The sequence below is a fragment of the Punctularia strigosozonata genome, assembly GCF_000264995.1.
Source record: "Punctularia strigosozonata HHB-11173 SS5 unplaced genomic scaffold PUNSTscaffold_10, whole genome shotgun sequence".
Classification (NCBI taxonomy): domain Eukaryota; kingdom Fungi; phylum Basidiomycota; class Agaricomycetes; order Corticiales; family Punctulariaceae; genus Punctularia; species Punctularia strigosozonata.
The window spans coordinates 1564552-1587648 of record NW_006767442.1 but is presented as its reverse complement, the minus strand read 5'-3'; the positions used below and the strand labels follow the sequence as shown (position 1 = coordinate 1587648).

The 23097-nt window shown below is 54.2% G+C and overlaps 7 protein-coding genes across 7 annotated transcripts; 3 read left to right on the top strand and 4 right to left on the bottom strand.

The window, feature by feature from the left end:
• Positions 1–52: 52 nt before the first annotated feature.
• On the bottom strand, positions 53–1543 carry PUNSTDRAFT_54248 (uncharacterized protein). Its single transcript, XM_007386331.1, has 2 exons — positions 1049–1543; positions 53–997 (listed from the first exon to the last, which is right to left on the bottom strand). The coding sequence occupies exon 2, from the start codon at positions 616–618 to the stop codon at positions 142–144; it is 477 nt and encodes a 158-aa protein (XP_007386393.1). The 5' UTR covers positions 619–997; positions 1049–1543; the 3' UTR covers positions 53–141.
• Positions 1544–4689: 3146 nt separating this feature from the next.
• Positions 4690–5379, top strand: PUNSTDRAFT_54247 (uncharacterized protein). The gene is made up of 4 exons (XM_007386330.1): positions 4690–4708; positions 4760–4835; positions 4885–4991; positions 5049–5379. The coding sequence occupies exons 2-4, from the start codon at positions 4771–4773 to the stop codon at positions 5357–5359; spliced, it is 483 nt and encodes a 160-aa protein (XP_007386392.1). The 5' UTR covers positions 4690–4708; positions 4760–4770; the 3' UTR covers positions 5360–5379.
• A 2573-nt stretch (positions 5380–7952) lies between these two features.
• On the bottom strand, positions 7953–9435 carry PUNSTDRAFT_121921 (uncharacterized protein). The gene is made up of 4 exons (XM_007386329.1): positions 9170–9435; positions 8963–9106; positions 8248–8899; positions 7953–8174 (listed from the first exon to the last, which is right to left on the bottom strand). Exons 1-4 carry the CDS (start codon positions 9255–9257, stop codon positions 8084–8086), a joined length of 975 nt encoding a protein of 324 aa, XP_007386391.1. The 5' UTR covers positions 9258–9435; the 3' UTR covers positions 7953–8083.
• Positions 9436–11696: 2261 nt separating this feature from the next.
• DyP5 (peroxidase TAP) lies at positions 11697–13446 on the top strand (the record flags this gene model as incomplete). The annotated part of the gene is made up of 5 exons (XM_007386328.1): positions 11697–11829; positions 11882–11972; positions 12025–12470; positions 12525–13106; positions 13175–13446. 5 exons carry the CDS (start codon positions 11697–11699, stop codon positions 13444–13446), a joined length of 1524 nt encoding a protein of 507 aa, XP_007386390.1.
• Positions 13447–13904: 458 nt separating this feature from the next.
• Positions 13905–15155, bottom strand: PUNSTDRAFT_72754 (uncharacterized protein; the record flags this gene model as incomplete). Its single annotated transcript, XM_007386327.1, has 6 exons — positions 13905–14111; positions 14173–14267; positions 14328–14593; positions 14657–14793; positions 14853–14921; positions 14979–15155. 6 exons carry the CDS (start codon positions 15153–15155, stop codon positions 13905–13907), a joined length of 951 nt encoding a protein of 316 aa, XP_007386389.1.
• A 644-nt stretch (positions 15156–15799) lies between these two features.
• PUNSTDRAFT_136725 (uncharacterized protein) lies at positions 15800–16978 on the top strand (the record flags this gene model as incomplete). The annotated part of the gene is made up of 2 exons (XM_007386326.1): positions 15800–16429; positions 16499–16978. 2 exons carry the CDS (start codon positions 15800–15802, stop codon positions 16976–16978), a joined length of 1110 nt encoding a protein of 369 aa, XP_007386388.1.
• A 47-nt stretch (positions 16979–17025) lies between these two features.
• Positions 17026–22467, bottom strand: PUNSTDRAFT_115341 (FAD-binding domain-containing protein; the record flags this gene model as incomplete). The annotated part of the gene is made up of 9 exons (XM_007386325.1): positions 17026–17408; positions 20959–21094; positions 21151–21276; positions 21328–21378; positions 21496–21626; positions 21681–21909; positions 21968–22003; positions 22055–22158; positions 22455–22467. The coding sequence occupies 9 exons, from the start codon at positions 22465–22467 to the stop codon at positions 17026–17028; spliced, it is 1209 nt and encodes a 402-aa protein (XP_007386387.1).
• Between the last annotated feature and the right edge of the window lie 630 nt (positions 22468–23097).

Below are 23097 nucleotides of genomic sequence, written 5' to 3'. Positions count from 1 at the left end.
TCAAGCAGGAGTACTTATTAGCCGTTCAGCAGCAAGTTACGTTGTGCTCTTGACAGACAGATGAACTAAGGCTTATACTACAGCGTGAATCCCAGTGTTGCCTCAAGTGCATAAAGAGAGCAAGAGAGCGCAACTATGTTATTACCGAAGTAACACCCAAGTCCAGGGATCAAACGGAACCTCGGTGTTAGCCGTCCCGTTGACGATCTTGGGATCCGCGGCGCTATCGCTGGGCCTCGTCTCTAACTCCTGGACAGGTATCCAGCAATAATGATCCCGCACGAGAAGCCTCCATCGCCTTCTCGTCTCATCCCACTCTACGCGCTCATCGCCCAGAATGTTGACGAAAACGGGGTTGCCATCCACGTAACCATCCATATCGGTCTCCTCGACAATCCAGGTGGGGAACGTCCGTATCGCCCGAATGATACATTGCATACACCGTCCGTAATTACGGTGCCAGTCTTCGAGTTCGCTATAGATGGGCTTCTTGATGTCCTGGAGCTGGGGTCGGTACTGTTCCGCAAACACTCGTGGTCGTCGGGGACGAATAGGCACAGGAAGTACAAGCACGTCCGTCTCAACGGAGTGATTGAACATGATCCCAATTTCAATCATGAGAAGTCGTTCGTGCCCCAGCCTCAGTGGTGGCGATGCTTGGTTCTTGCAAGCGCTCCAGTCGTGGAAGGCAATGCCCTGCTGATCCACGCCTATTCGAGGTCTCGGTGTTGGAAACCACCCGTCGGAAGGGTTCCGCTGCCTCGCGCGGCATCGACAATCGTGCCAAGCCGGATTCTCCTCGCTCCATTTGTCGCAGAGCGTAGATAAGGTGCGCTTATCATCACTCGAGAAGGCCTTCGCGGTATTACCACTGATATCGGACCGGATGTACTTGAACCATTGAATGAAGGTCTTGAATTCTCCCTCAGTGACCTCTCGTGCGTCAGCCGGCGGGGGTTCGGCTATCGAGGACACGGTATCAAGCCTCTCCCTCAGGCTGCGTCGCGCATCATGAGCAAAGGAAGTGCAATAGAATAGCGTTACATACGGCTCGGGTTGTACAGATCTGTCCTCGGGCGCGCCATGCTCCACTGAAGATTCATCGCGAGAGTCCAGATGGATAACATCAGAGAGCAAACCCCTAGCGCTAGTGATGGCACGCGCTATGAGCTCTTCCGTCTGAGCTACTATCCTCCAAACATTCGTCGCATCTCTTCGTAGGCGGCTCAGCTTCACCGCGGAACGTTTGAGGTTTCTCCTCTCTTCTGGTAATTTCGTTTCAGAATCGACGTCCAATATGACAGACACAGCATCCGGCCGATGACGTTTTCGAGCGCCCTCTTCGCTGGGTTCGGGAGGTCGACATCGTTTTGTTTTTCGCGTAGGAGAAGGGAGGTCGACTTTCTCTTCTGTCAATCTCGTCTGCGAACCAGCGCCTAAGACTGCTGGTTCGGCACTCGGCCGACGTCGCTTTCGAGCGCGCTCTTCACTGGGTTCGGCGGGTCGCGTTCGTTTACTTTGTCGCGTCAGCTGAGGGGTGTTGGATTGAGCAGCGACCTTCTTCTGAGGATTCGAAGGTGCGGGCTCTTTTCGGGCGTCTTTCAGTCTACGAGTTGTCCCGGTCTGTATAGTTGGTTGCGGAGAGAAATGAGGAGGCGACTGCCGAGCACGGAGGTTATATGTATGGGTCATGTTGCCTGTGATCAACAGACTGTGAGCCACGGAGTCGACCATTTGTGCCACGGATCCAGAACTCACCGCGTTGGGATTCGTTTATGCTTATGAACGGTGGGTTTGGGACAGTCTTCCGCGAGGGAACTGCCAATGCTTGAGCTAAAGGCGTCGAAGGTTATGTCCTTAGGGAGATCTTGCAGACCGGTCAGACGTTTGATGGGCCTTCCGCTCAGGGGTGAGACAGTTTTCGGGTCTGCACTAGATCACAGCGCTGCGCTGTGCGTATATCTGATGTCCAGAGTACAGAGAACCAGAACAAGACGTATAGATTCAGGCGGTGTTGCCTCAAAGTCATATTCGCAGCTGGTAGAATTACAACGTCTCTCGGAAGCCACGTGGTCCGTAAGTGTTCAACGAACAAACGGTGATCATGATCAGTCCATCATCTGCTTCATGACGTTGCCACACCAGAAACCTATTCCATTCTCTCCGACAACTTTCCAAAGACCACAATTCGTAAGGAGATATAACGCCGTGCAGATTGCTTATGACAGCGAGCAAAGGTGCGTGTACGACCAAGAGGTAGCGCATGAGCTGCGCAGGTCTCAAGTTTCAACCTCGCACAAGCCGTCCATCGTTATGGCGATATTTCATTGCGTGAACAAAGCTTATAGATCATAAGTGACATAAGTTCTGCGACATATAGGAGACACTTGTAGCGCTTCATATCGGAAGACGCAGAAATTGCTCAGTCGGTCCTGCGTTTCTTGCTGCTCCTTTCAGATCGCGCACCCGCCTTCCTCTTCTCACCGGTCGCAACCTGCACCTTGACTCCGGATGCAGCCTGCGCTCCACGGGGTGTGGCATCTGTGCCGTCAACAGTACCGGCGGCCTTATTGCGGATGCGAGCCGAGCGCCTGACAGGTGGTTCCAGGGAGGAGGCAACGTTTTTCCTTGCGCGAGCACGAGCCCCAGTACGCGGAAGTAGAGGAGCCTTCAAGGTAGCTGCAGCTCGCACGGTGTCAGCACCCGTAGCTCCCGCCTCTTCGGCTGCCTCGAGGCCAAGATCGACGTCCATAACAGCGTCCTGCGGGGGTACGGGTACACGCTCCGAGGGCTCTGCTTCGGGCATAACGAGCGGCCTTTTCATGGAAGGCCCTGGACCATATGCTTCGCGACTAGGACCGGCGACTGGCATGTTACTTACGGATCCCGAGGACGCGGCCATAACGGTCCGCGGCGACGATGCTGGAAGTTGGATCGTGCGTTTTGTCCAGACTCGCTTGTAAACCGGTGCTGCTTCGGTCACGGGTGCGGGTACAGCAGGTGAACGAGCAGGCCTTGGTCTGTTACTGGCTGGCAAATCGATAGCTAGCGGCGGCGGCGGTGGGGTAAGGGATTTTGTACCGCATCGAACATACTTGTCGGCTGGCCCAGGCTGCATCTGAGACACAACTTCCTCCGCCGGTGCCGGCGCGTCTTCGGGTCTGTACCACTCGGGGATATAAGGGGGAGCCAAGGCGGGGCTTCGAACCAATGCGACGAGGTTGTGGACCAGAGGATCGCGAGGGGTGAGAGGCGGAACGCGGCCCTTCGGCGTTGTACATCCTTGCAGCCACGGAGAGTTCAGAGCCTTCCGCAAACCCCAGCGTTCAGAAGGATTTTCATTCAATAGTCCGCGAAGCAAGTCTCGAGCTATCAGGTTGATGCGACTTTAGCCACGGGTATATATACAAGACACGAGGTAGGCTCACCGTCGTCGCTGAGCTTGGGCTTCTTCCGATCCTTCTTGCCTGCATTGTTCGCGGTCCCTTTGTCCTTATTGTTATCATCACGGCGCTTGTCGCCAACTTGCTCCTCGGTGCTGTCTTCATGACCTGCGTTCGGAGCGGCCTCGCTAATTTCCACAAGTTGCGATCGCCTTGTCGTGATCAGTGCTGCCATATCCTTCTCTCCTTCTTTGAGGAGAAACGGTCGTTTCTTGAACAGTCTGACAAACGCATAAACCGAAAGCCCTCTGAAGCCATAGAATACGACCCACATGAAGTACATCACCCCGCCAACACAGAAGACATCGCTAATCTCGGTGTTCCGCTTGATCGCTACTTCGGGTGCAGCCCAAGTGGCGGTTCCCGCACGGTCCTAAATTCGAAATCAATTCCGGCGAAAATCCGATCAGATTGGACCCACTGACCACTACCGCGTTAGGATCCTCGTTTTTCGGGATACACGTCCCGAAGTCTCCAATTTTGACGGTGAGGACACCTGATTTGTCCTTGTGGAAGACGAGGATGTTCTGGAGACACTTCGATTAATCCAAGGACGGTTCAAAGAGGAACTCCCAAAGATACGAACCTCGGGTTTGATGTCACGGTGAAGAAACCCCTCCTCATGCATGTACTATCGACGAGAGGTTAGAAGAGAGACTACAAAGTGAACCTTTTGGAGCTAACCATGAGACCGTTGATAACTTGGGCTATGACGGGCTTGGCAAGTTGCTCGGCTGACGTCCGCACAATAAGCCATGAACTCGGTAAACGGACCTCGAGGATTAGACTCACGTAGCTTTCCGTTGCGTGCGATGTAATGGAGCAGAGATTGATGGGGTGCCAGATGAAGAACCATAACTATTTTAGAGAGCAAAAACATGAATCAGCAGCGTGCACAATGTCCTTTATGAACGCGTACTTACACAACACCGTGGGCCTTTCTGGGTCTGTGCACCAGTCGATCAACGAAGCGACATTTGGATGGGTAAATCTTTCCCATTGGCGTATTTCGTCGGCCACTTTCCTGAAGGTTCGGAAGTCCAGTTTTACGGTTTTGATAGCAACTGCGCGTTGCGTTGCGTTGCAGGTAGCAAGTTCGACGGCTAAGAACGGGGAGCTGATTCAGCACGCAGGACGGAACGTTCAATCGCAAATAGTCCGCGACTAACCTCCTTCTGCCCCTTCCCCGAGCAGTGCATCGACACTGTAGCGGCTACAGTGTGTGGGAGCTTCACCGAGGTCCATAATGTAGCGATATATGTACTCTGGGTAATCGGTTGAGAGCGTGATCCTAAAAGCATGGCGTAAATACGCACCATTGTTATCGATGCATACGATATCGTCCGGCGATAACGTGTATAATTTCCCGGGTACCACGTATTCGTCATTGATCTGTACGTGTATCAGTAGAATATCGGGACGCATAGAGAGTCACGCTCACAGTCAGAGATGTAGCCCCGCCCATTCGTAAGATGCCGACCACCTCTCTTTCCCCTCCTTCAGATCGGCCTTTGACAATCATCGCCAGCGCCCTGGATGACGTATCCGCTATGCGCGACGGACATGAGCGGCTGTTTTCCGAGAGAGGAACGCGACGCCACTCACTCATTTTCGGTGTACTGGCGAATAGGCACCCGGATCCATCACGCCAGATACGCCACTCCTGCACGGCGCTGGAGCTCTCGGCGTTGGTTTCGGGTGGTGCATCCGATCCCGATGGAGCCTTGAAGATTAGATGCGGAATTACCGCCTTAGCAGACTGGAAAAAACCCCAGGCGGTCGATGTCCGTCGCAGCTCGTATTTGAGGGATGCCCGCTTCGCGAATACTGCGGGGTTTGTCAACCCCTGGGATGGCGGTCTTGCCGGTTGCGCCATACCCGAGAACGGTGTGTGGTTGAAAGAATCGAGAGGCTAGGCGGAGTACCGAGAACGGCCATGATTTATAGGGAAACGCAACGCAAATGGCCCGCAGGGTGTGGCTCTAGCAGGATTAGCGACGGTTCCGGCCACCCAGATCCGATCGCAAGGTGAGACGGGTGGAGGCCACGAATGCTGCATTCGGGGGTGTGCGCAGCATGTTCCACACAGTGAGAGTTCGTCGTTGACCCAGCGCTTGCTACTCGATGGTTCCTCAACGGACCTGCATATGCCACCGATGCAAGGCAGGTCTGGCGACTGGAGTTGCTCAATCGGCTTCTTTGCAGTAGACTGGAATCTAGCAATTCATAGGTACGCCCGAGTCTAACGATATTACGGCGCGTTGCGATGGCGAGCGGAGCACGACGAGCGCGAGAGCAATTGCATTGTGCAAAGCCAATAGTGAGGTGTGACAGCGTGCCTCATAAGTACGTGAGTTATGAGAGTGACGTCACGGTAGACCATCACCCTCCTTAACCCATAATTTGACCGGGGACTAGTCAAGCACGCAGAGAAAATCACAACGCGGGGATGCCATCGATTATGTATGCGAATGAGAATATGAACCATTCAAGTCCAATACCAGTGATCGTACGGAACCTCGGTATTGATCGTTCCGTTGACAATTGCGGGATCCGCATTGCTATCGCTTAACCTCTCTTCTAACTCCTGGACTGGGATCCAGCGATAATGATCTAGCACGAGAAGGCGCCATCGTCTTCCCGTCTCGTCCCACTCCGCCAGCTCGTCGTCCAAGAGATTGACGAAGACAGGATTGCCGTCCACGAATTGATCTTTGTCGTTCACCTCCAGCATCCAGGTCGGAAATGTTTTGATCGCCCGAAGGACACATTCCGCGCATCGCCCGTAGATGCGGTGCCAGCGTTCCATCAGACGATATATAGGCTTCGGTATATCGTGGAACTGGAGTCGATACTGGTCGGCAAACACTCGGGGTCGCCGGGGACGGAGCGGAGCCGGGAGAACAAGCTCGTCCGTCTCTGCAGCTTGATTGAACGTGATGCCGACCAAGCTCATGATGATGCGTTCCTTCCCCAGCCTCCGCGGCGGCCACGACTGCCGTTGACAAGCGCTCCAGTCGTGGAAGGGATGGCCCTGCTCGTCCACGCCTACGCGAGGTCTAGGCTGCGAAGATGTTTCCGCGTCAACGAAGCCCTGCTGGCTCTTGGTGCGTCGGCAGTCGTGCCAAGCGGAATTCTCCTTGCCCCAATCTTCGCAGAACGTAGATAGAGTGCGCATGTTCTTACTCGAGAAGGCCATCTCGGGGTCGCCGCTGATCTCAGAGCGGAAGGTTTGGAACATTTCAAGGAAAGTTTCGAAATCTTCCTCGGCGACCTTGCGCGCGTCAGCCTTTCGCCGTTCGTCCTTCGAGGGCACGATATCGTCGTTCTCCACCGGACTGTGTTCGAGCGATGTGAGCAAAGAAGATGCAATGGGATAACGATAACGTGACATACGGCTCGCGTTGACCGGGTCTTCCTTCGTGTTCATCGCGTTCCACTGAAGGCTCTCCGCGCTGAGCGTCCAGATGCATAACATCCTTCAGCAAACACCTGGCGCTGGCACTGGCGCGCGCTATAACCTCCTCCGTCTGAGCCACTATCCTCCAAACAGATGACGTGTTTCTTCGTAGACGGTTCAGCTTCACCGCGGGACGCTTGAAGTTGTTCCTGTCTTCTGGTAAACTCGTCTGCGAACCAACATCCAAGAATATTGGATCAACATCAGCACGATGTCGTTTGCGAGAGCGCTCTTCGACGGGTTCGATAGGTCGACTTCGTTTGGTCTGTCGTGTAGGGGGAGGGAGATCTGTTCGAGCAACGGCCTTCTTCTGGGTATTCGAAGACGCGGGCCCTTCAGTCGCTCGATGCCGTTTCCGAGCGCGTTCTTCACTGGGTTCGGCGGGGCGACTTCGTTTGCTTTGTCGCGTAGGCTGACGGGGGTTGATTTGCGTAGCGACCTTCTTCTGATGATTCGAAGGTGCGAGCTCCTTTTGGGTGGCTTTCGATCTGCGAGTCCTCGCAGTCTCTGTAGTTGGCGGAGGAGGAGGTAAGTGAGAAGGCGATCGCCGAGCGCGGAGGTTGTATGTATGCGTCATGTCGCCTGTGATCAACAGACTGTTAATGTGAGCCACGAGCGTCGACCGTTTGAGCCATCAATTCAAGACTTACGGCGTGCAGATTAGATCAAGCCTGTAAGTTCCTTACAGTCTGGCTCACTTATCGATGCTTGACTACGGTGTTGGAGAAAATATCTTTCGGGAGGTCTTGCGGAGACTTGTGAGACGCTTGGTGGGCCGTTCGGGGGTGAGACAACTCCTGGGTCTGCAGCAGATCACAGCGACATGCTGGACGTATAAGGGATTTTCAAGGTACCGAGAACCAGAACAAGAGACAAAGATTCAGGCGATGTTTCCTCATACTTGCAGCTGGTAGAGAGCGAACCAAGTACAACGGCTCTCGGAAGCCACGTGGCCTGTACATGCATTAAACGGGCCTGAGGTATACTTCCCTCACGCAAATCGATGAATGGAAAGGTTTAGTATGCTGAAGCGTTTCCGATGTATACATAATACCATGAGATCAGCGTTATCAATTACAACATTGCGTCCATTCCGTCATGTCTTCGGGGATTCTCGACTCCAAGCAATGAGCGAGCCCTACTAGGAGAGGTCTCGTTATACAAGAACGATAGCGTGTCATTATTCCATGTCGTGACCATCCTTCGGTCTGGTCCGAGGAGGGGGTGGACCAAGAACCTCGATCGGCACCAATAACGGATCGGCTTGTGGTCTAACCAAGAAAACATAGACGGTGGTCAGCGAGACGCCCAAATCCAGAGGCCTCCTTGTTCAGGGACACCCACCCAAACGTCGCCCTCAACGTCTCGTTCAGCACGGCCTCCTTCTCTAACCGCGCAGCCTGCTCCTCCTTCCTCACCACGCGCAGCTCCTCTACCGCCTCCCCGTGCACCTCCAGCGCGTACCTGTACTTCGCCTTCATAAGCAGGTACCGCACCATCTGCACGCTCCGCCCGTGTATGAGTCCGGTCTGCGAATCGTAAGCGGCCATCAAGTGTCGCGGGATGCCCTCGATCTCGAACTCCCCATCTCCGTTCGTCGCCGCGTCTCCGTTCCCGTTGACGGATTCCTCTTCCGACGAAGGAGATGGGGACCGCGCATCGGGGTAGTTGAAGTAATCCACACCGGCGAGCTGCCCGTTCGCGAGCAGCAGGCCGTCGAGCGGGCTGACGTCTTCGTCGTATATGCTCGGCACCTCCGCCGCACCTGCACCACTTCCCCCGACGGTGCCGGATCCTGAATTCGACTGATCGACCTTGAACGTGTTGTAGCCCGAGCTCGCGTCCGCGTTCGAGGTGGACGCTGGCGGATGCTCTGCGTCGTCGTTTCGTTTCCGTTTACGGTTCCCACCGCGGCCGGGTAGGGGAGGCGAGATATTGTGTTGTAGTCGCATGTGCTTTGCAAGAGCATCCGAACGCGTGAACGATTTGTCACATTCTGATGAATCGATATTGAATTAAACTGGTTCAAGGGTAGTCGTTGGGTGAGAGGGACACGTACCTGGTCGCGGACAGGTAAATGGCTTCTCTCCTGTATGGGATCGTATATGCGATATCAAGGCGAATCGCGACGTCTGCGCCATGCCCCTTCTATTACATGTTGCCCACTCGCACGTGTAGTTGCTCTTGTGCACCCCAATGTGTTCTGAGATACGAACGAACGTGAGTTCTGTGACGCAGCCTGCAAGTACAAGTCAGGTTAGAATACCGTTATGAATATGCTCAATGAGCGTCGGAAGATGGCTGAAAACGCTCCCGCAGTTCTCCCAAAGGCAGGTGACAGTGTCAAGCTCCATCACGTCCTGTCCTAGTACCGTACCACCTCCTTCTCCGGCCTGCGCCGCCGATCCTGCGACACTTGGCCCTGCATTATGCGTAGAGGCAGACGGAGAGCCTGGTCGTGATATCGACTCGGTGACAGAAGCATGGTCGAAGTTGTCATCGGACGAGGAGGACACGGAGTGATTAGAGAGCGACCCGAGTGACGGTGAAGGTGAAAGTGTTCGTTGGCGTAAGCTGCGAGCCATTTATATAACCCCGGGCGGTTTGGCTGTTCTGTAGGGTTGGGTACACGGCTGAGGTTGCACACAGAAGCGACGGTGGCTAAAGTAGTTAAGCGCCAAGGGTTGTGCGGCGTCTAACTCAAATAGCTTACCTCCAACATTTGTGAGCGTGCACTTTCCTTCCACCATCACATCCTCGTATGACCTCAGGATATCCCGCGTCGGCCAGCAAGCCGACGGGAGTCGCAAACTTTGCGAATCGTACTGCTCCTTGGAACGCCGCGAAGCTCCCCCCTCTGTTAAGGAGCACACGCGGCGGCGCCCATTTGCTTGATCCCATTCATTCCTCCGAATGACGGCCTACTGCCATGGATATACCAGCTCGTTGAGATGGCCGTTTGTATGGTCGCTCTTTGCCCCCGGCATCTGCTCAACCCGATCCTATCATCGGCATCCCCTGCTCTCCGAAACCGGCTCATGAGGTGTGTCCGACCGTCGTGTGCGAGGAAATGTCTACATTTCCGGTTCAAGGCTGATTTTTGCCGAAATATATTGTGCGGTTCAAGGCACAGATGCGCTTCATGTGGGTGGCGACTGACTCTCTGCCCTTCTTTGCCTGAGAGCTGCCTCAAAGCGCGCCGTCGCTGTGGATGACGGTTCCCTGGACGGCACCGTTCGCGGCGGCGATCATTCTCAAAGGCGGGCCTGCCGCACGGCATGCTCAGACCACGCGCCGCGTACGCGCTGCAACGCGCTCTACTCGGTCTCGGGCCCGCATCCATGAGAATCGTCAATCCACCCAGTCTCACACCGGCGAATGGCTGCTCGCGCAATGGACCATACCGATGGTGCTCTGTCGATCTTATTCTAGAAAGTCGTGGTGCAAAATTTCAACCTAGGATGAAAGCCTACTCGGTCTCGGGCCCGCATCCATGAGAATCGTCAATCCACCCAGTCTCACACCGGCGAATGGCTGCTCGCGCAATGGACCATACCGATGGTGCTCTGTCGATCTTATTCTAGAAAGTCGTGGTGCAAAATTTCAACCTAGGACGAAAGCCTACTCGGTCTCGGGCCTGCATCCATGAGAATCGTCAATCCACCCAGTCTCACACCGGCGAATGGCTGCTCGCGCAATGGACCATACCGATGGTGCTCTGTCGATCTTATTCTGGAAAGTCGTGGTGCAAAATTGCAACCTAGGATGAAAGCCTGGGTGCTGCAGCGACTGTGACTGATCCGAACCGTTCTGGCGAGCCTGTTTCGGACAGACGTGGCATCACCCCTTGTTTGGGAGTACACTGGTCAATAACTTACACATCCGTGCTCGCTCTCACAGCCTCGCGTACATCTCCAACCAAGGGTGCACAAGGAGCAGTGGTCTGGTGCTTCCTTCGGCGCCCGCGACCGATCGTCGAGATTCAACTGGGAGATGCCATGTTCCCTCGGAAATTCCAAAACTATAACAAATTGGTCCTGAGTCGGTGCCTGGACCTTAGGTATTTAGTGGTTACTCCTGGGAAGCCGCAAGAAGGTCCAAGATGTTGCCGTCATCCAAGTGACGATGGCCCACACGCTTCCCCGTCCCGCCGGCCTTGGTGTGCAGGCTTTGGAATGCTCATCGGCCATACAAGAATATCGCGAACGCTATCCGACCATGGTAGTCGTGTTGCCGCGCGACTCATGGCGTCTTCTACACTGCGCCAGCTCATGCAATGTGCCCAGTAGGCCTTGGGCAATACCAAGAACGCCGCTTCCTCGGCCAGCTATCCGGATCTCACGCCCTTCCCGAGCTTCTCGGGATGAAATATAAGGTTGGCTGAACGCTGTGCAGCGGCGCAAGAAGCGTGCGAGCCCGCCGCTCATCGCCACCTGCCTCCCCTCCTGGCCAATCAAGTGTTGTCACTGGATCATCCTGCCCGGCCCAGCACGTCGGGAGTTTTTACCCGCGCCTGGCGTACGGGACGTTCACGAAACTACATTCATGGGCGGCCGACCCTCCATCCACCACCTAACGCGTGCTACGCCATGGGATCCTCTCTCACATCTTCGGCATACCGTGGTCGCAAAGCACGTCGCATCGTCCGGCTCGGCGCGATGATCAACCTTGTCACAGTGGCGCAATATTCAGGGGTGAATAATGCAAACGCCTATAAAAACGGCCAGACAAGAGCCAGTACTGCAGCGAACTCGTCTCTTCGCTAAATAACCCTTTCCACATATCGGCCGGTCATGCAGTATCCGCGCTTGCTCGCTTTCGCTATACTCGCCGTCAACAATGTTGGCGGCGTACTCAGCGCCGCCGTCGCTGAGCGAGCTGTCCATGCTCGCGCTGCCAGCGGGAGGACGACACCCCTGCTCAAGGGTAGGCATTCGACCATGTCACCATGCTCCACTGACCAATCTCTCGCATTCAGATTTTAAGGGACAGCCTCCGTTGCCGACTCTTGCGTCGGTTGAGGCTGCAAACGGAACCTTGGATCTCACAAATATCCAGGGCGATATCCTGTACGTGCTTCCACAGCATACAACACCAGTACACTGACCGTACTTCTTCCAGGGTCGGCATGAAGAAGCCCGTTGAAAGTTTTTTCTTCTTCCACATCAACGATCCTGCTCAGTTCAAGACCGATATGAAGAACCAGCTTTCGGTCATTGCCTCGGTGGCCACCTTGATCTCTCCCCCCGCTCAGCAGCCTGCCGCATATGTCAATGTTGCGTTTTCTCAGAGCGGCCTGACCACGCTCGGGATCACAGATGACCTCGGTGACGCCGCCTTCACCACCGGTCAATTCGCGGACGCTGAGAACTTGAATGACGACATCACGCAATGGCAGTCCGAGTTTAAGGGTACCAACATTCACGGCGTCTTCCTCGTCTGCAGCGACGTCGGTACGAACATCGAGAGCGTATTCAACAGCTCGATTCAGGTCTTGATGAATTCCACCTCCATCGTGTTCCAACTCGATGGCGCTGCTCGCCCCGGTGATCAGGCTGGCCACGAGCGTGAGTATTTTGCTGCTCGGACCATGGAATGCCCAGCTGACGTCCGCGATCCAGACTTCGGGTACTTGGACGGCATCTCCAACCCGGGTATCACAGACTTCACCACGAATCCCTTCCCGGGCCAATCCGTCGTTCAAAACGGCATCCTTCTCCTCGGAGAGGACGGCGACACGATCACGCGCCCGGCATGGGCCGTCGACGGCTCCTTCCTCGCCTTCCGCAAGCTCAGACAGTTCGTGCCCGAGTACAACAAGTTCCTCCTCGACAACGCCGTTCAGAGCCCCGCCGGCAATCTCACCCAGCAGCAGGGCGCCGATCTCCTCGGTGCCCGCCTGATCGGACGCTGGCCCAGCGGCGCCCCCGTCGACCTTACCCCGATGGCCGACGACCCCGAGCTCGGCGCGGACGCCACCCGCAACAACAACTTCGACTACACCCACCCCGACTCGAACATCACGAGCGACCAGTCGCACTGCCCGTTCACCGCGCACCTCCGCAAGGTGCGCCCGCGCGCCGACCTGAATGACACGAACGTCATCAACCAGGCGATCCGCGCCGGCCTGCCTTATGGCCCCGAAGTGACGGCCGAGGAGGCCGCTTCGAATACGTCGTCGATCGACCGCGGCCTCGCCTTCGGTGAGCACTCACAATTTCTCCCGCAAGCGCAGGTTTTCCGCGATGCTCACCGGCGCCTTTCCCCACAGTCATGTACCAATCGAACATTGAGAACGGTTTCCGCTTCCAGCAGACGAAGTGGTCCAGCAACGCCAACTTCATTTTCGGCAAGAACATCACTTCCGTGGGTCTCGATCTCGTCATCGGCCAGGCCGGCCCCGGCCTCACGCGCAACAACACCGGCTTGGACCCGACCAACTTCAACAAGGTCATCGTCCAGACCCCGACCGTCGTTTCCAACGGCGGCGAGTACTTCTTCTCCCCTTCAATCTCGGCGCTACAAAACACCATCTTGGCTTAGCCGGTGTTGTTGTGGTTCAGCGAGTCCGTGCCTTGCATTTGCCGCTTCGGCAATACTTGCATTCGTTGGCTTTTCTTCCGTATATATATATATATAAAGGTTCATCAGTGGATAGGATATGTACAGTAACACACAGTGTTACCCTTGGATCATTACCGTGCACAGTTCATATGGCACATCGGCATTTCGAGCAAGCACGATCACTTTTGGCTTGACCCTCGACACGCTGCGCGAATGCTTACGAGCACGTCATGCACGATCCCGAATCTAGACGATGCATTGTGCGAAGTGAAGGAGTGATATTGCAGAAAAGCAGGAAAACAATCAGCGACCAAAGCGCCGACAAACGTATGCTACATCGGATGCAGAAGGCGAATGTGCACTACATAGCGCCTTTATAACCACACAGTAAAAACTGAAGAAAACAATCTTGACGAATTGCTGACCACCGTGAACGTCTACTTACGTCCGAGGGCCTTGGATTGCGCCTGCAGGGTGGTGGAGACGGCAGGGCAGCCCTTGCCGGGGCCTTCAAGGTTCTGGAGCGTCTCGAGCGAGGCGGTAATGCGAGCCTGCTGCGACGCGACGCTGTCGTCCGTGGGGAAGTTGACAGCGACGCCGGTGTTGTTGACCTGGTGCCCGGCTTGGATGTTGGCGAAGAGGTCCTGAACCGGAGATCGATCAATAACTATGTTTCTGGACACGGCGTCGGTGTGAAGTACTTACAGCGATGAACAGGCTGCGCGGAGGAGGGCAGCTGCATGGGATCTTGATGGGCTTGCCGTCCGCACCGTTGACGGCGCCGTCGCAGTCACCAGTACCTTGCGTTTTCCGCGCATGAGCACATGCATTTGCTCAGGCAGGACGTCGAGGCAACTCACCGGTAGGGTTCACACCGGAGGAAAAGCCGAGGTCGGGGGCGAGTTGGTCGACCTGCTCGAGCGTAAGCCCGCTCGAGGATGTGGCGGTCGCGTCGTCGGCAGCGGAGGTTACAGTGGCCGCCGAAGTGGCAGGCGCAGCAGCGGCGCTCGTGGCGGGGGCAGCGGTCACTGCGGCCACGGTGGAGGCGCCGGCTGAGGCCTGCGCGTCCAGGCTCTTGGAGAGCGCTTGAAGGGTGGTGGATACAGCAGGGCAACCCTTGCCAGGCCTATGACAGGAAGACAGGGTGGGTGAACAAAGGTGTGTGCGATAAACAAAGGATGAAACGAACCCGACGAGGTTCTGCAGGGTCTCGAGGGCGGTCGTGATGCGCGCCTGCTCCGACGAGATGGAGTTGTCGGTCGGGAAGTTCACCAGCACACCGGTGTTGTTGACCTGATGACCGGCTTGGACGTTGGTAGTGAGCGCCTGTGGTTATAGGGTTGAGTTTACGCGGAAAAGTCCAACGCGATGCAAAAAGAACCGACCGCGATATATGTCGCGTTGTCCGGAGGGCAGTCGCATGGGATCTTGATAGGCTTCCCGTCTGCTCCGTTCTGCGCGTATCAAGGTCAGTTGCGGAGTCCGGATCAGCTCGAAATGGCACATACCACTGCTCCATCGCAGGACCCGGTACCGTCGGGGTTTAAGCCTGCAGTAAAGCCGAGAGGAGGCGCAAGCGCCGCGATCGTCGCAGCGTCGACGTCCGCTCTGCGGAGCTTCTGCAGCGGGAACGCAGAAATGGAGACTGAAGCGGCTAAGAAAGTAATCGCGATGGCGAAGGACTTCATTGTTTCTTCAGTTAAAGCTTGTAACGAGAGTGGTTGTTATCTGGAGTAGATCCGATAGCACAAAGTAAAGTAAAGCGTCGAGCCGATTCGTGAGCTAAGCACAGAAAAAGAAAGACGGGGCCGACACAGTCGGTGTTGTTGGGTGGGAGAGAGCAGGGAATGGAGGAACAAGCTGGAACAAGGGACGGAGAACGCGGCTCTATATAACGCGTCTACAATTAGCACCGGTCATGTGACCGGTTTGTAGAACTGAATGCATCGCCGGCCGCTTCATTCTGCTGCTACATCTCCGGCTCGGAAAGGACAAGCTTGGGAGCCAACTTGCGCCGGGTTGCCTTGATAACGGAGCAAGAGCGCGCACTGGTCGTGAAGGGACCACGTTTACCTGCTTAATCTGGCAGTGTCAGCGCTGTTCATGTTCATTTTGCCCTGTGAGCGGTCCCATCGAATGGTACGCGCCACCATCTATTACGATACGTGTGCGCGCTGTCCTGAACTGTCCACGTTGTATCCAGAAGGAGTAGCGTTCTGCACGGTACAGTACATGATCTATCGTAAGTTGTCATGATGTACATGGATGGATCCTGTCCGAGGCCACGAATAGATCGCGTCGGAACCGCTGGCCTTGTTTTCCAAATCTCGCGATGGCCCCGACGAAGAATTCCATCCAAGCTCTTCTCCCAGAAGATCTGCTCTTGATTGATAACCCTGAACGGATTGCGACGCTGTGGTCATCCTATGGATACATCTACCGGCTCCGAGTTCGTTCAGCATCGACCAACGCGTCATCCTCCGTTATCCTCAAGTCGATCCATCCCCCTTCGGAGCCTCATCCATCCGAATCGCACCTTCGGAAACTCTTGTCGTATCGAGTAGAACGCTGGTTCTATCGCAATAATTCATCTTCTCTGCAAGAACGCTCTCCTGAAGCGCGTCTCGCGCGAACGTTTCCGATCAACGCGGACGACGACGGCAGCCTTCTCCTGGAAGATCTCTCTCTTGAGTTTCCGTATCCAGCGAGAGGCGGTCTCGGCCTCGAGCCTACAAGATGCGTCTTGCGATGGCTTGCGAACTTCCATAGCTGCTTCTGGAACGCCCATCTACGACGCGAGCCTTCGCTACCCCTCATTCCGCCTCCCCTTCAAGCCGATGAGACTGTTCATAGGTCCGGAGTTTGGGCTCAGGGTACCTACTGGTACCTAGACACTCGCAAAGAAGAGGTTGAGCAGATCGATGAAGAAGAACACGATTGGCTACTTCCGTGGGTCGACAAGGTGGGTTACGGCCACTAGCCAACGATCACATGTGCAGCAATCCCGAGAACTAACGGGTATTTTACGCAGGTCAACAACGCAGTGAAATCGCGGGCTCGATCGCACGGAACTTTACTGCATGGAGACGTCAAGGGCGCCAATATTCTCTTCACGCACTCGCCATGGTCACGCCCTGAGGAGCTATCCGACCTGCGATGCGCGTTATACGACCTCCAATACGTAGGCGTCGGTCTTCCTACGCATGACCTCGTTTACTTCATTGGCACGACCGTCTCTTCATCGCTCTTGAAGAGTAGAGAGCACGAGCAGGCCCTTCTCGACTATTACTACGGCATCCTTAGCCAACGGCTCGCCTCCGGTCCCTCAGGTGATCGGTCGGCGATCTACGAGCGGGAACGATTCATCAAAGACTGGGAACTGTCCTTGGTCGACTGGTACCGCTTCATGGCAGGATGGGGTTTCTGGGGCAACGACAGCTGGGTGGAGGCCAGAGTGCGTGAAATCATCAAAGACTGGTCAGCTGGAGGTTGGGATTCGGTCGCAGTGTGAGTTCTTATACCAAATCACAACTGACAAGCCAAAATTCATATCCAGCATCAGATCTTGAAGCCGCCCGCCAGGCACATCACATCCGCAGGGTCATACTTGCGCTTGATCTGCCGCAAAAAGGGTAGATGCTGCCCGTAGAGGTGCTCCACTGGCGTTCCGTATGCCGCGTAATTCGGATACTTCGATGCGTTTGGGTCGGTCGGGTCGGCCTGCGTCTGTCCTAGAGCGACGGCCTTTTCTCTCAGACGGATGCCGGAAGATACCATCGAATCGTGGACGAGTTTGTCGGCGGATGGGTTGCTCCAGATGGCGTTGATGTTCCCGGGCATGAGGACCACGTCGCGCGTGGCGGGATACGCGGACGGGGGATACCCGGGGATGGTCTCTGCGTGCGAGTAGATGGTCGGTAAGAAGATTTCTGCGAGATAGCCTATAAACGAAGCATTTGCGGCGTCGCCCAGTTGCGCAGTGGTTACCTGTTCACTTGTTAGCATTCTAGTCATCACGTGGAACGGACGAGACGGGAGTGTAGAGTAGCAGTAACGAGTGTATAGCGGCGGGAATACAATGAGCGTTGGCCGTAGACTGGCGTTGTCGAGACCAAGAGCGAACGTGCGGCTCTGCGTTGCTTAGTACATTACAAAGAAAGGGGCAATGCCCCGAAAGGTACATGGGCTCGGGTGCGTCAAAAACCTCCCAAATGGTGAGGAAAAGCTACCGGCCGTCTACATTACGTGCGGGTAACCTTGTCCACCACACGCTATGGATTGTTAAATTATTCCTCCACGGCACACGCTTTGGATCTCGGTGGAAATGTGTTGAACCACGACGATTCAAATTGGAGACTCTCTGCCTCCAATTGCCACCACTTTGTGAAGCTCGTAATCCTGAACTTCAGGTGATGACGACTGTTCTGTCCGTCAGCAATCTGCGGAGGATATATGTATGTCGAGACATACTAAATTGGTGATTGCCATAGTGGTATTGTTTCGGAATCGGAGGTTCGAACTCGTGGCACTGTCGGCCGTCATTCCCGAGGGTACAGTACATGGTTCCTCTGTGACCTGGGAGGTGGCACGACTATTCAACCTACACATTTTATCAATGCATTGGTCATCATTGGTAGGTGTGGTACTTACACGGCCATGACAGAGTTAGTATAAACTAGCTCAAGACCTGTTCTTGAGCCTAATCTCGCAAACATACAAAGCAAGTTCATCGCACCTTTTCCAAGTACTGCATGAAAGGCAGTCCATATCAGCAAATCTCGCCAAATCAGGAACTGGAAGCATCCTGTCTAAGTAGGGTGTATGCCATCAGGCTCAACACATACTGATACTAAGTAGCATGTCTGCAGCATGCTGAATGCGAGATCGTGAGCTGATGGAGTGCAGACAGTTATATTAACTCACGCTGCAAAGGTGCCACGGTTAGCCAAGAAAAATACGATCCATCGCACCCGGTAATGTGTCCTGTTCGACAATAGGTCAGTTTGTTAGACACCGTATCGGGTGAGGAGCATTACTCACTTAGTCCACAATGTCTTCTTGTGATGCAAAATGAAGGAAAGGATCAATGTAATCATGATATCCGTGGCAGTCTCTATGGATTTATTAGAGATCACCAAATGCTGCATCTTTTCAGTATGTTCTTCATTGCCACGAAAGTACAGTGAAGTACCAGCATGACAGGTAGATCTGTCTCTGTCCATTCTCCCACAATAAATCTGAGATACACGGCACCATAATTTGATGGTTAATGGCACTGAATACAAGGGGGTCAATGGTAAACGCACGTGTATGCTGTAATAGCTGAAGTAGATCAACCCGATCAGGTCAGGTGGCCGCTTTTCAATGCGCATGGTTGTACTCACAGACTCCCAACGCTGAGACTGGTTCATGATGCTTTCTTGTGATGTTCATCGTAACGACTCACCATATCCGGCAAGAGCACAGAGAGTCTTGATGTAGGGTGTCAAAGCTGTAACAACACATGACCTGAGGTGACATCACGCACTATGAGGATGCATGTTATCCTAGAGCGCGACACTGATCCAGGTTGATGATCAGTATAAACGAGCTCATGCAGAAAATCCAAAGTAAGCATACAAATCCATATCCGGTGAATAAAGAAGCTATCAAAAATCCGTAAACATTGCACGGGCTTTCCACATCTTGATAATTACCAGTGAGAAACAACGATAGTCGTGAACTACATGAATATATATAAGTATCGATCATCGAGCTTTAAGATAGAATCTCACCGTGAACAAGCTCTCAAGCTACCAGGGTGTAAGCCACGGTGGGCAGAACGTGCAATGATTCAACTCACAGAGAGACTCCATACAAGATTTTCGAGAACGGCAGGATTTGCGTAGTTCGCGACCAGATAGTAGTATAGAGCATAGCCAATCGAGACGATGCTAACTGTATCACATATCCTAGATCATTGACTGTCAATCCATGTAGCATTTTACTGCATTGTGGCGGGTACCAGAGCGTGGTGACCTGCAGAAATTTAGTATATAGTATAGGACTTCGAACATTATACATTACATATGCTTTTACGGCTGCTGGATCGCCGAACGTGATGAAGTAGAAGTACATCTGAGCAGTGGACACTCCCCAGAACCTGATCATCATAGGAGTCAACAAAGATATTGGATGCCATGACATGCGAATTGGAACCAATATGCGTACGCGGCGGCTGCGATAGCGGCGATAAGCATGACACCATAGGTGGCCCCAATGTCAAAGTTTGCCATGAGAGATCGTGTTAGAGCACTCTCCAACGTATTTGTATGGTCGTATATAGACTTGACTGCGTCGTCGCGGCGGTGTGCGAGCTCAGGAGCGTTGAGTCGGGGATTCCACCCTCGACTTGTGATGCTAAATATGCTGCTTTCCAAAGCGCTGATCGAAGTCCTAGCATTACGCTTTCGGGGCAGCGACCCTGAGTGCAGATGGCCAGAGGTCTATTGTTATCCTCATGGTGATGCGGATAGATACCGGCCTTAAATTAATTCCTTGATTGGGGCCTGTGGCACCGATGAAGCGGCAAAGGTCTATCGATATCCTCAGGGCAATGCAGACTGACATAGCCCTGACGCAGCATCTTGATAGAGGCCCTATGGCACGGAACGATGCTGAAACCCGGCCATTAATATGAAAGATGGCAGTCGAAGCGGAGTCGCTGGATCTACGGGTAATTGCGACGGATTGCGAGCCCCCGCGAGCATCTGGTGTACTCAACTCTCATGTCACAACGCTGCTCGGTCTCTCCGTCACACAGCTCTGGCTGGGAGCCTGTCTGATATATTCGCGAGGAGATGCAGTCATTGGGTAATGTCACAATATCATACCTTGAAACCACCTGCAAGCCCCATAACATTCGCGGGGTCGTACCTACGCTTGGTCCTTTGCAGTAAAGGCAGGTGTTGTCCATACAGATCTCCCACCGGCGTTCCGTATGTCGCATAATTTGGGTACTTCGAAGAGTTGGGATCGTTGGGATTCGCTTGCGCCTGACCTTGGGCAACCGCCTGCTCCCTCAGGCGGATACCAGACGCTACGACCGTGCTGTGCACGAGGTCATCGGCGGACGGATTGTTCCAGACCACCGTGGTCGCCCCTGGCATGAGAACGACGTCGCGCGTCGCAGGATATGCCGATGGCGGGTACCCATAGACCGTGATTGCATGGGAGTAAATAGATGGAAGGAAGAATTCCGCGGTGTAGCCGATGAAGGTGGCGTTGGCGGCGTCCGTCAACAGAGCGGACGTCGTCTACAGCTTGGTCAGCACAACTGCCCACGTTCGCGGGGCCAACACATACAAGCGTCTCGTTTTTCATAACGTGCAGCATAGCGTCTGAGTAGTTGCCGATAGGCGTCGACTCGAGTATGACACTGCAAGCCGTCAGTGAGTGTAAAAACAGTACAAGCACGAGACGGCACCCACCGCGGCAGCGCAGGCTGAGGACCTGCTGCGAAGAATTCCAAAAATGACTGAGTGGTAGCAGCTCCCGTCAAAGCCGGTAGCTGGAGGAAATCTTCGAAGATGCTGGCTGGAGGTGAAGGCGCGTCATAGAAGATTTGCACTTGTGCAAACAAACCCGACTATGTAAATGATGTCTCGGTTCAGCAAGAGCGCGAAAAATCGTGATGTTACTCACTACGCCACTGCTGGTACCGAAAATGATCAACAGTTGAGCTTTTGGATCGTCAACCTCAATCTGATACTTCGACGACGCGGCAATGACGTTCTCTATCTCGTCCATCCCAAATGTGAAGAAACCTCCCTGGATGATATATGAATATAGCGTAATCTGAAGATGAACAACCTTGCTTACCCATACATCATCTTGAGGATAAGTCTTCAGCACGTAGTTGACGATGACTCCCTGGCATATCCGTCCATTAGCTAGAGAAAGGAGGTGAAGATGTATGCATACGAAGTTGTTCCCTCCGCCCTGAACCAGAGTCAAATATGAGACGACACTCTGATGGGGCGAGCGTACCTTCAATGCGAAGAAAAGATCCGGATGTTCGCGAGCCGTCGCATTGACAATCTCACCAGTGGGTAGCACGACCGTCATGGACAATATGTTGTCGACGGATAAGCCATGCTGATTCGTTTTCCAAGAATACCCTGGAGCTAGGGTCATCACCAGATCTTCGCCACAGATATGACGGTGAATCCTACCTCCGCCCAACAATAGCCCTCCTACACCAACCCCAGGAGTTCGGCCTCCTACGACAGTGACATTGAATGGAGCAAGTGCCGCATACACGTCGTCCCAGATTTGACCAGGACCGATCTGAGCGGTTTGACTATCGGGATTGTATACGACGTGGTGGAACCTGGCCAAGGATATTTGTACGCCAAGAGTGGACGAAAATCCAGGGTTTACGCTGTGGCCCCCGCTTTTGACCTAACGCATGGGATTCATTAAAAACTCGAGAGGGCTTAGCTTCGTGGTACTAGCGTACGGCAAAGGGAGTTCGTTGGGTGCCGACAATCTTCAGCTGAAGTGAAATATGAGCTCGCGTCAAGTCGCGTTCGAAAACGTCTCGTACAATAGTACCGACGTCCTCTGCTGTACCCGGCTCCACGGAGCAAGCCGCTTGCTCGATGCTTTTCAAGCTCCAATGCGATATATCGTCGCTATAGTTCTGCGAACCTGTTGAGAATCAGAGAGCGTATGTGCGTGATGCAAGAGTCTGCCGCTAACCTGCATGATACACGGCAGACTTCGGGCCTATTGCTGCTGCTATTTTATCACAAGTCGCGTCAAAACGCGTACGCGGTCTCGGTATCACGGCACGTATGCAGCCTATATGACAAGACAATGCTAGGAGGAGGACGAAAGACTTCCATTCGCACAGGGTCGTCATCGAGGAAGAGGCGACGAATTCGTTGATGCGACAACCTATAGCTATGAGCCTCGGAGTTGGTGGTGGCGTGGCGGGACCTGACCATCAAACAGCATACAAACCACGAGACAGTGCCGACCGCGTGCAAAGGATCGGTGCAGCCAGTGGTGGGACTCAGAGAGAAGCTTACAAGGCGTATGATTTTGTTCGCTCATATAGATGGGGTATTATAGAGAAGCAGCGAATTGCATTCGTGGAGGGGGTGAGAGCCATACTGTAGTGCGAAGGTAGGGCTAGGCCTATCAAATGCAAGATAGATGCGAGGGCCGAGGCAAGATCAGAGGCTGCCGAGGCGGTAGGTAAAAGGATGTAGTATGGACGTGATATAGGAACGACAAGGCGGGTTCGGGATCGCTTCGAGAGAGCTACTGAGTTGCGAGCGGGGTGGGTATGCGTCGAGACTACTGGCTAAGATCGGACGATATCGAATGTTACAGTAATTCCCTTCCTTTCGAGACTACGTACTTTGGGCCTCTTATACCCTCCAGTCCTTCCGCTCCCGTCCAATCCTCGTCCTCCGATCGTTTGGCGGATGCCGGTCCTGAGGACGCGCCAATGCGCGCACGCCTCGTAAGCCGTCGAATAGTCACAGAAGGGCGCAGAACGTCGTCGGGGTGGTGATGCTGGCCGCCGGTGTCCGATACTGCAGTGATCGAGCCGGGATCGCGTTTTGCTTGATGTCCGAG